Below are 12,777 nucleotides of genomic sequence, written 5' to 3' on the forward strand. Positions count from 1 at the left end.
TACTAACAACGTGGCGTCGTATATGACTCCAAAAGAACTGGCTGTAAAGCATAACAAAAGTACTTTATTTTTTAAATAAAGTGTTTTTATTTTTGGTTATAAACATATTTATTCATAAATTTTATACAAAAATATTTTTGCATAAATAACAAATGAGAAACTTAAAATAAAACTGTGGTACTGGATAAAAGTATAAAAAAATATTGACAATAGTTTTTTGGCAAAATGCAATAACTGAACAATTTTTTTTTATATGTAATGACACATAACAAACCAAAGGATGCATTTTTATAAACAAAAAGTAATTTACTTGCAGTCACTGCAAATGCACAGGCGGTGTTCGGCGCAGACCATTTTCGGGCAGTGCTCACATTTATCGCGCGCTTTTCGGTTTTTGCTTCTTGGACAAAAGTCACAGCGACCCATTGAACCTTGGGGCTTTTGTTCTATTATTTCTTCATCTTTACAATTTAAAATGTCTTTGATACTGCTGCGGATTTGTCTTGGCAAGTGATTATTATACATTCGTTCTTTTAAACAATCTTTAACCAAAATGAACGAAGGCTCCTTTAGAAAGTTTGATCGAGACAGTGGTTTATTAACATTTAGTTTATCTATGACGTAACTGTTGACTCCTGCAATATCCAACATGCCATAGAAAATTCGCAATGGCCATCTGCAAGTTTTTCTGGCGACTGTTGTTAAATGGCAGAGTTGATCAAACGTATCTACACCACCTTTTGTACTATTGTAGAACAAGATTATCTCTGGCCTTTTCGATTCTTCATTTACATCATCTTGAGTATGACATAATATGTATAAAAGAATGACGTTTTTATTTTTTTTTTGGAACGTATGACACTAAAGTGTTTTTCTCATCAAAAGCAAATAGAGATGATGAAACTTGTTTTCCTTTTGTTTCAATTAGTTGTTTAGCTTAAAATTTGAGAAAAATGTTTAGTAATTCCGATGCCACTTCAATAAATTGCTTCGTTTTGAATGGGCATAGACAGCTGAACTTTGTTAGATGATCTTCATCATCATCATCAATCAGCCCTGAGTTGTCCATTGTTGAACATAGGCCTCCTCTAGACTTTTCCATCTGCTTCTGTTCTGCGCCTCTGCTATCCAATTGGTCACGATTCTTTTGAGGTCGTCGGTCCATCGCGTTGGGGGTCTTCCTCGGCTTCGCTTGTCAGCCCGTGGTCTCCACTCAAGCAATTTTTTTGTCCAAATGTCGTCTTTCATTCTTGCAACATGTCCTGCCCATCTCCATTTTTGCCTTGTAATATGTTCGATAATGTCTTCCACTCCGGTTCGTCTACGAACTTCCTCGTTTCTTATTCTATTTCTTAAGCTTATTCCAAGCATCGATCTCTCCATCTTTCGTTGTGTCCGTCTCAATTTTTCGGCTGATGTTTTTGTGAGAGTTACGGTTTCTTCTCCGTATGTGAGGACTGGTAGAACGCACTGGTTAAAAGCTTTTCTTTTTAAATGGATGATCTTGATAATTTAATAACCATTTGTAGTCTCCATCAAATTTATTTGAGCCCGAGAGCAAAATTCTCTTGAAATCTGCTTGGTTACAAGATTAGTATGTTTCTTAGCCTTTTTCAGGTAACAAACTACGCAAGAGCTTAAAAATAATTCTATAATTGGTCGTGAAATGTGATTTTTAGATTTCAGACCAAATATCATTTTATATCTGGACCCATGCCCGATAGAAATATGCAAAGAATATAATATGTCAAACAAATCTTCATACGGAATAAAGTATGTTTTCACTATCTTCTAACTTTCTCTTAATTATGACTTGTTTGTGTCTCACCTTCAATGTATCATATAGGAATAATAAGTGATACTGCCTTCGGTTTTTTTTGCCATTGGTTTGCTTGGCGAGCAAAATTTCCCGTGCAACCTAAAATAAACAAAATGATAGATACCTAGTTTCTGACAATTACTTAGGAACTAACTGCAGCACTTGCATACTACTTTATTTACTACTTCTTTTTCGAAATTATTAACCATGTTCTAATTAGACTGAGTTATAATCTGCGGTAGTGTATAGGAATGAACGGTCGTGCATTTCTTATATTTAAGGTTAGATTTCAGTTATTCTTACCTTATTCATTTCATCATAATTCCACGGCTTTTTGGCGTCTTTGATCACTTGATAATATTGGTTTACTTTTTCATAAAATACACCCTTGTGGATATCCATATTTATATAATAATAACACTAGCAACGATTTTATCACATGTATGTGATAAAATCGTAATTCGACAACTGAATTGACTAAACATACAACCTGTCAGACGCTGTAACGTTCAATCATTCGGACGGTATCACCGTTTGCCGTCTGCCAGGGACGGCAGTCCTGAAATGGCGCATAATTTCAGTCAAACAAAGTAATATGAAAGTAATACAGCGTTTGCCGGCAATACGTGTAATGACTAGGCTTTTCTCGGAATAACGTATTACACCTATTGTCTGCGACATATATATATATATATATATATATATATATATATATATATATATATATATATATATATATTTATTCCAGGAAAATATTATTCAAATCTCTAATAATATTACCACAAATCAAATTAGTGAATTCACTATTCTTAATTTAGCTAATGTTACTTTACTTTCCTTCTCTGCTAATCTACAAATTTGCTTCCTTTTAGGAGCTCGAGCAGTCGATGCACTCCTTAACTCGCCCTTCGCAACCAAAGACGATCCCCTCTTCAAGACTCGAGAAGGTATTGCCGATTATCTCCACGTCATGTTAACGCACAAACTCTTCCATCGGGCACGTAAAGTACCGGTAGACGAACAAGAATTGAAAGGAAAGAAAGGCAAGAAAAAAGAAAAGAAAGAGGATAAAGAGAAGAAAAATGTTGATTCTGGAGAAGACGAAAAGAAAAAGGAGAAAGAAAAGGAGAAGGTGACTGACGCCGAAAGCAGTGTCGTCGAAGGTAGCAAGGATCAAAAGGTTAGTCGATGTTTTTATTTCTTTATTTTAAAAATATAACTATTTAATGAGTAATGCAATGGTTTTTAAACGATACGTTATTTCAACAACAGATAGATGTAAACAATTATAAAAACGCATAGAACATGCTTAAATTTAGCAATCCTTTTTTATCCAATAAAAACTGAGGAGCGGACTCCAATAGTATTGAATCCAGTTCCACTTGGATTTCGATTTTTAGTTCTGAAATATAGACCAGAAATGTTAAGATGTGCCACATGATGAAATATTTTTTTGAATGAGCAATAATTTTCAATTAAAAAAATATATTACAAGAAAGAGGAAAAATTTCAGAAAAAAGAAATACGGTCGTTTTATCATGAAGTTTAAAAAACTGAAAGGGGATACCAGAATTACAATTCATAGAGGAATAAAGAAGATGGGACACACGAGTAAAAAAAAATTAGTGATAGGTATATGGGAGATGCATTTTAGTGAACTACTGAATGGGCGAAATACAGATGAGAATGAAGATTTCCTTATAGAGGAATTGAATAGAGTATGCTTGAGTTGAAATATCTAGGCCTCATTATCTAGCTGCGGAAAGCTCGAAACAGAAGTGGAAGATCAAGTGAATAGAGCAAACAGAGCCCAGGTTGTCTAAGTTAAACAATATGGAAACAGTCATCAGACCAATAATGACATACGCGACAGAAACACGACCTGACACCGAAAGGACAAAAAGAATGTTAGAAACAGCAGAGATGAAAACACTCAGAAAAATTGGTGGTAAAATACTATGGGACAGAGCTAGAAGAACAGATATACGACATAGATGCAAGGTGGAGAACATTAAGGACTGGGTAAGAAATAGAAGAGTAGAATGAAATTATCATATAAGCCGAATGATAATAAATAGAGTAGTAAAGACGGCAAGAGACGGTTACCCAATAGGAAGACGGATCAGAAGGAAGACCCCGAACGACAACTTACTAAAGACACGTTGATAAACAGACAGAGTCATGGCTACATAAAAAGAAGAAGAGGATGATGGCATAATAATAGAATTGTCTAGTGAAAAAGAGAGTAAAAGTATAATAAATGGGCTTAAAATAACAAAAGTCCAGGAGAAAACGAAATAGATGCGGAAAGGCTAAAGAATGGAGGGGAAGAACTACAAAAAAGGATGTAGCCTTATCAAGAGGATATGGGAAGAAGAAAATATGCCCAAAGATTGGACCAAGCTGTATTGTGCCTCATATACAAAAATAGGAATAAATTGGCATGTGAAAATTACAGAGGTATTGCTCTGTTGGATACTTATTACAAGCCATTAGCCAGGATGCTAATACATAAGGTAACCCTTCATGCATTGTTCATAGATTTTAAACAAGCGTGTAATAGGATAAGAAGGAATAAAATGTATGAAGCACTGAGCTCCTTGGGCATACCCGCAAAACTGGTTAGGTTAGTAAGAATGACTCCGAAATCATGTAGTATGGAGAGGATTTTCATCGGATGAGTTTGAAGTGAATAGAGGTCTTAGACAAGGAGATTCATTATCCACGGTGTTTTCAATTTGGTATTGGAAACAATAATCACAAATAGCAGAGTTAAAACGACCGGATCCATTTTCAACAATGAACATCAATGTCTGGCCTTGGCTGATGATCTTATTATTCTAACGAAAACAAGAAAATAATTAAGAAATTTTATAAAAAGATTAGAAAAGGACGCAAAATATTTTGACCTAGAAATACACCAGGAAAAGTCAAGTACGTAATACTAGGAAATACAAAAGAGGGATAGTTTACTTTAATCTCTAATGAATCAAGGGAATATAATTTCGAGAGAGTGGTCCGTTTTACGTATCTGGGGATTATTATAGAAGAGAAAGGTCAAGAAGAATGGAAATTGAATGCCAGATAGGCAAAGGAAAGTGAAAAGATGGGAAACTTAAGACCGCTGATGAAATCCAAATATGTATCAAAAGAAATAAAGTTAAGGATATATAAAACGGTAATAAGGCCCACAACGACTTATGGTAGTGAAGCATGGACAATGAAAAAAGCAAATATGGAAAATTAGAAATATGGGAAAAGAAACTGCTCACAGCTATATATATAGAGACAAAAACACGGTTGGATGCGACGAATAAGCAGAAACTGTATAACGAACCAAACATTAGTCGCTTCATAAAGTCACAGACAGTGAGATGGATAACACGTGATGAGAATGGAAAGGAAGAGGATGCCAAAGATGATCCTAAAACGGGAACCAATTACGAAAATAACGAAAGGGCGACCCAGACAAAGATGGTTTGATAGCGTACAGGAAGATCTAAGATGAGGCCTGTTGAGCTTTGTAAATAAATAAATAATTTTCATTTTACAGTCAGAAATTTTCTTTTTGCACAAACGGCGATTAAAAGTTTGGCAAACTAAAGCGATGTAATGTTACTAATATGTGTTACAAGATCTATCAGTTGTATATTAATTTTGGCGTTCCAATCTTGTAGTATAACTTATAACGCCATGTTAATTGAAAATTTAGACACATAAGTTTTATGTTTCTTGTAGGCACGTGTCAACCTGTACTTTGTAATATATACTGTTATTTTGTAATGTAAAGTAATATCAATGTAATACAGAAGAAGAGATAGAAGAACTATACCATAGCATTAATCAAATCGTGAAAAGGTTGAAAAAGCAGGACCTAACAATTGTCATGGGGGACTTCAACGCTAAAGTTGGGGCCAGCAAAACATTATCTGCAGTTGGACCATTTGGTCTAGGAAACCGGAACGAGCGGGGAGATAGGTTGGAGATTTTTGCGGAAGCAAATCAATTAGTAATAATGAACACCTGGTTTATGCTACACCTAAGGAAACTGTACACCTGGAAATCTCCACAGGATTCTTTGGGAAGGATTGTAAGAAATCAGATTGATTACATCCTAATAAATAAGAGGTTATAGGAACAGCTGTACATCTGTCAAAACATACCCGGGGCAGACATAAATTCTGATCATGTACCAGTTGTAGGTAATTTCAAAGTCAGAATGAAGAAGGTTACAAGTAAGTCGATGAAGAAGTATGATGTTAGAAAACTGAAAGATCCCAATGTTCGACTGAAGGTGAGTGAAAACCTCAATACAAAGGTACTAAAATGCAAAAATACAGGAACTATAGAGGAGAGTCTGACCATCATACAAGAAACAGTGAGAGAAATTAAAGAACAACACCTGAAGAAAGATACAGACAAACGGAAATCGTGGATGACCGATGAAATACTTGAACTTATGGACCAGAAAAAAAAAACAAAGAAAATATCCAAGAATATAAGAGAATACATACCATCGTCAGAAGAAAAATAAGAGAATCCAAAGAGAAACAAAAAACAGAACAATGCCAAGAAATAGAGGAGTATCCGAGTCGATATGATAACTTCAATGTTCATCGAAAGGTGAAGGAAATAGCTGGCAAGTTCCGAAAACGCAACAGCGCAAAAATAACAGATGATGAAGGCAATCTTGCCATAACCAAAGAAGATAAAAAGAAAGTATGGGAAGAATACTTGGAGAAGCTTGTCCATGACCTTAGAACAATACAAGAGCCTATCATTGAAGAAAATTCAGGTCCCGAAATCCTACCAGAAGAAATAACGGCAGCCGTCAGACAAATGAAAGATGGAAAGGCACCGGGACTTGATGAAATTCTTGCAGAACTGTTGAAGCTATTAGAATAAAACAGAACAAATAAAAATAATAACTGAAATATTTAATGAAATATACAAGGCAGGAAAAAGGAAAAATACCAGTAGAGTGGCTCAAATCGGAGTTCGTACCATTGCCCAAAAAAACAGGAGCAAAAGTTTGTGAAGATTATAGGACCATAAGCCTAATGAGCCGTGCTGAGCCTAATGAGCTGAAGCTGTTTTTAAAAGTCATCCACAAAAGTATTTACCGGAAATGCGAGGAACAAATTGCGCCCAATCAAAACACCATCAAAACCAAGCTAATGATCATCAGCAAGGAAAACATAACTGGAGCAAATCTGTATGTGAACCAAATGAGAATTGAACGTGTCTCATAATACAACTACTTGGGAACTATAATCAATGAGTCGTGGGACAATACCCAAGAGATTAAATGTCGCATCGGAAAGGCAAAAAGTGCATTCTTGACTATGAGTTCTGTGTTCAAGACCTCACCCTAGACACAAAAATACGGCTCCTTAAATGTTATGTGTACTCAGTGCTTCTGTACGTATTGAAACGTGGACATTGAAGGCGGAAACTCTATCAAAACTTCAGGCTTTTGAGCTATGGTCATACAGAAGGATCCTGAAGATACCATGAACAGACAAAGTCACCAATGAAGAAGTACTGCGGAGGATGAACACAACTGCGGCTTTGGTCAACATAGTCAAGGCAGATACGAGCTACTTCAATGCATTTTGCAAGGTAAAATTGAAGGAAAAAGGGCCCCCGGACGAAGAAGAATATCCTGGCTTGCTAACCTGAGAGCATGGTATAGAAAGACCTCAACACAGCTATTTCGTATAGCAACCAACAAAGTCATCATAGCCAGGATGATCGCCAACGTTCGGAACGGACAGGCACCCTAAGAAGAAGAAGAAAGTAATATCAAGCCAGCGATAAAACGTAATTAGAGGAAGCTGTCAATTTGATATTTAAATAACGTAATTTACCCATCCATTCAATTTCATCTAATGACATGACAGATATGATTTGACATTTTCAAAGTAAAGGTTTTTTGTAAAGTATACTTTGCAAACATTTTTTTAAGAAAATCAAATTTAAAAATGAAATTTAACAGAGGGAAAAGTATATGGCGAGTGGTAGTATTCATTTCCATAATTTGTGTTTGTTCTACACATCTTACAGTTTTACCATTGTATAGAAGGAGTATTTTTAAATTTAAATAGACAATATTTCTAACAACTGACAGAATGATAAAAGTTTTATTTTGTTTTCTTTCTTTCTTTAATCCAACTGTAGTCATCCATATATTTTTTGTTTTTTAATTTCATCTGTATTTATATTTTAGAAATTTTAGTTGTCTAAATTATTTTTATGTTCCTTTATTAAGCCTACATTAAAATTTATTCATATTTATTTTTTACACAAAGTTAGATTCTATTTTTTAAAATGACAAAGGGGGGAAATTTATTAAAATATGTAAATTTATGTATTTCTCTTGTTATAGCCTGAAAAGGAAAAGAAAAAGAAGAAAATTAAATTGGAAATGCACTATGATCAACGTTTTGAAGACAATTTAGATGCGTACGTTTGGATATACGATCCAATTCCTTTCCACTATTGGATAATCGGTACTTTCCTAGTTTTGGGAGCTATTGGAATCTGTCTCTTCCCCCTATGGCCACCATCTGTCAGGTATGTCAATGTTCCTACTATTTCCTATTAATTTAGTCTCAATTTAACACGTATTTTTCTTAACTGCCTTAAAGTATTATCTACTTAGTAGTAGAGTGGAATCCCGGAAATCTAAAATAATTTAGGCTGATCTCTGTGCTTATCACCAAAAATTCGAATTTTTCGCGAATATGGACTAAAATACACTGAAACTATATGCGAAAATTCAGAACCAGATGTATATAATTTTGATTTTTTTTAGACTGTGGTAAATTAACATGATACCTCTAATTGCCAAACACATGAGACTCCCGGCTAGTAACGAGTGGGGTAATCAGTAGTGAGAACCCTGCCTTGAACGCCACCGTCACTATGACAACACACGTAAAAAATATTTTAACTACCGTTCCTTGTTAATTTCGATAACCGTTATCGGTGATCAGGTAATAATATATCAGTTATCAATTTCACCGTCACCATCTAACAAAACGTGTTTATATAATAATTATGATATGATATTCTCGGTGAACGTGACCGTGACTAACATCTGGTAATTTAAAAACGATGAACTTTGGAAACGTGTAGTATTACTGGTTGCCTAATCGACTGAAAATTACAAGATTCTGAATTGAACAGTAAATAGGCTGTATTTTACGAAACGAATATCCATATAATTTATGTTATTATCTATTGATATTTCTCTTTTTAAAATAATGTCATTAAACGTATTGACTATTTTTTTCTTTCATAAAAATTCTTAAAAGCTTACAAAAAAAATTTAATCGAATTCTAAAGTTAATATTTAGTTTTATGAAGCGTTTTTAAGAAAGTTTTATAGTGATTTAAATAGATAGCTTTATTATTAGTGTTGTAAATTTATTATTAGTCGAACCATCTAGTTGCGTTAGTGAAATATATTCAATATCGACGATATGTTTTTATAGTACTACCTAATAAAGTGCGATCGTATATTTAGTTTACGATTACTGTGACCACCTGTTACTGTACATAAAAGAACAGTGATTACGGTCACCATTTAAAATCACCGTTATTCGAAAATCATGATAACTTATCACGGCCTGATTTAAAAATCACCACTTACACCATCACTAAGGCATATTGTATTTTCTGTTCTATTGATTCTCGGTTTCTCTATGTCTAGTTTAACTGTGTAAATAATGACAGGCAATCATAAAGACCGTTCTTGAACATTAACAAAAGTAAAAAGTGTTTAAAGGATTAGATAATGGGGCTGGATGGGCACCATCACATAAAGCACACCTAGCAGGGGTATCTTTACTTTTTTTGTAGGCTGACATATTGTGTTCTCCACCACATTTGATGCACACAAATGATCTGTTGCAGTTGATCTTGAGTGGCCATATTGCTGACATCTCATGCATTGGGTGATACCTTTTGTTATTTTTGGAGGTTCCACTTGTATAGCTCTATTTTGAAGATTTGTCAGTTTGTAAATGTCTTTGTTGTTTTCTACTGGTTCTAAGTCGACGAAGAATATATTTAAAGTTTTTTTTGTTATTCTATCTTTTTCAGTTTTTATTTCATCGATGTCCGTCGTATGGTGTAGGTGTTTGATGACTATTTTATAGGCACGCTCATCTTTAGGTTGATAAGTGTGGTGTACTACATTTTTGTCCCTCATGTATTTTATTATTTTCCTATATGTGTCTGGTGTATCGCAACTTATCTTTACCGTGTTGTCTGCTAAGGATTTTGTGATGTATTGTGTGTTTTCTGCTATTAGATCTGTTTGTTTTATCATTTCATTGTATTTAATTACTCTGTAGACGTATTTTGGAGGTGGTTTTGATGTTTTATTTGCATTTTCGTTAGTTTTAGTGGATTCTCCTTCCTCTTGATCTAGGAGTGTTAGAGAACTATATTTGTTATTTGTTACTGTCTCTGATGGTTATTGGTAACATCCACTTTTCTTCTTTTCAAGACTTTTTTAACTACTTGCCAAGGATTTTCTTTATTTTGCTCGCTCTCATCAAATCCTAAGAATTCTTCATCGCTAGTTGATGATCTTATATGGTGGTGTTGGCTATTATTTATTGCATACTGTGTGGGAATTGATTGAGCTTCAATATTCTTAGGTTGCTGGTGTTGTGGTGTGCATGTGTTGCAGGGTGGGACATCCTGTATAGTAAGTCCATTATTTGTTGACAACATTTGTTGGTTGTAATTAATTCCTGGCCCATTAAAAGCAGGTAATGTATTCATTTTTTATCTGCTAGTCAATTAGTTGACCACTTTTATCATTACGCTGATAATCTAATTTGTTTTGTTTTTGTTTTTGATTTACACTTTCCGTAGCACATTGATAACGGGAGCAATCAACTGTATACTACGAAAGTCGGGTATATAAAATTAAAATAAAATTAAAATGAAATTAAAATGAACTTAAAATGAAATTAAAATAAAACAAAACAGAATAAAATAAAATCGAATCGAATTAACTGCAATCGAATCCGAATCGATTTGATTGGATACAAATAATTGATTCGATTCGATTAGAGTGATTGGAATCAACTCAAATTGAATCGAATGGAATCGAATTGAACCGAATCATATCGAACCGATTTGAATCTAATATAATCGATTGCAATCGATTTGAATCTAATATAATCGATTGCAATCGAATTGAATCTAGTCCAATCGATTGGAATCGAATCAAATCGATTAGAATCAATTGGAATCGAATCAAATCATATATATTAAATTAAATAAATTAAATGAAATTCTAGATAATTTTTATTTTATGTGTATTTATAGCAACTTTATTAGAAATCATTATACTCTTTTAACTGTAGAAATGATGATTTGCTTATTTCAGATTGGGAGTATACTATCTCAGTGTAGCCGCAGCTGGTTTCTTGGTATCAATTATTGTATTAGCTGTTATCCGTTTAATAATATTCTGTTTGATATGGACGGTATCAATGGGAAAACATCATTTGTGGATCCTTCCGAATTTGACGGAAGACGTAGGATTCTTTGCATCGTTTTGGCCACTCTATACAGTAAGTATAACTTTGCAATTATATTTATTAGATAACGTGAAAGTTTTCGTATTTTAGATGAAATGAAATCATTTAAGTTCATATGACAACAATTTTTACAAAAAACTGAAATACACTTGAGATACCAACAGTAGTATAAATTTTGTCACTGAATATTTCATAAAATCATGTAATATGTTCTGAATTTATTTATCAAATCAAACAATAAATACACGGCGGATTTCAACATTGCAAATATTTAATGTTTATAAACATTTTCCGAACGACTTTTAACCGAAAAAAACTTTTTTAAAGGAACATAACACAAGTAATGTCGGGTTAAAAGGTCACAAAATATTAGATTACATAGGATTAGCTCGAGTAATGTGTAGAATGAACTCTAAGCACTATGGAGCTTAGTAACCAGCATGGCCCCGTATCATTTTTAAAAATAAAAATGTATTTGGTTGTGCCGAGATTCGAACTAGTTAAAGTAATATATTCTTGTTCTCCTATTCTCTCCTCTTTGCCACACCACTGATTTGCAAAGAGCGTCCATATTTGAATTGTCTCAACTCTATATAAGGTTCGACATCCATATTTAAATTGTCCCAACTCTATATAAGGTTCGACATCGTCATTTTGGATACTTACGGGGACTGGCAAGTTGTTAAGGATCTGCAGTAGGCTTGGAGAAGGTTTTCTACTATCTTTTATATTCATCGACAAATTTTCTCTCATGACCGCCTTTCACATTTGTTTTTATTCAACGATTTGGTCTGAATATTTACTTTTTCAGAACTAGTTTTTTAATATGAATGGCATTTTATATAAAATTATGAAAATAGTACGTAATTTTGTAAACATAAAATATTTTTTTAATTTCAGTATGAATATAAAGGAAACAAAGGAAAGAAAAAGAAAGAAAAGGATTCCGATGCAGAAGATGACGATAATAAAGAAGATGAGAATCCTGCCGATGAAGAGTCACCAAATTCAGGAGTAGCTGAAGTTGCGGAGTAAGTGTATCATTAAGAAGGTTCTGAATCTGTATTTTCTTGTGGCATCTTGAAGTTAAATATTATTTTATATGAGTTTAATGATATAATTAATTGTAATTACATTTTTCATTTATTTTGTCTTTTCGGTTTCCAATCCGAAAATCGTTTTCAAAAATTGTAAAATAAAATTATGAATGATCTGACTTAACCTATAAATATTTATAATTGGTGGCGGGTGGTAATACCAATTTGACAGTTGACTTGCACAAACATTTTTCAGTCCACAAACAGACTTCTTAACATGCTTTCACAAACAGTCAGTTTCAAATGAATCACCGCGCCAGATGTGAGCCAAACGTGAGAATAGGCCTGACTATAA

At 33.7% G+C, this 12,777-nt stretch overlaps 1 protein-coding gene across 1 annotated transcript in view; it reads left to right on the top strand.

Moving 5' to 3' along the window:
• Trp1 (translocation protein 1) overlaps positions 1 to 12,777 on the top strand; it is a 29,673-nt gene that overhangs the window by 13,811 nt on the left and 3,085 nt on the right. Inside the window, exons 3-6 of the mRNA XM_072530263.1 lie at positions 2,692 to 2,999; positions 8,208 to 8,395; positions 11,232 to 11,418; positions 12,286 to 12,416. Coding sequence (XP_072386364.1) covers positions 2,692 to 2,999; positions 8,208 to 8,395; positions 11,232 to 11,418; positions 12,286 to 12,416 — 814 coding nt within the window. The remainder of the gene's footprint in view (positions 1 to 2,691; positions 3,000 to 8,207; positions 8,396 to 11,231; positions 11,419 to 12,285; positions 12,417 to 12,777) is intronic.

The sequence above is a fragment of the Diabrotica undecimpunctata genome, chromosome 4 (assembly GCF_040954645.1).
Source record: "Diabrotica undecimpunctata isolate CICGRU chromosome 4, icDiaUnde3, whole genome shotgun sequence".
NCBI lineage: Eukaryota > Metazoa > Arthropoda > Insecta > Coleoptera > Chrysomelidae > Diabrotica > Diabrotica undecimpunctata.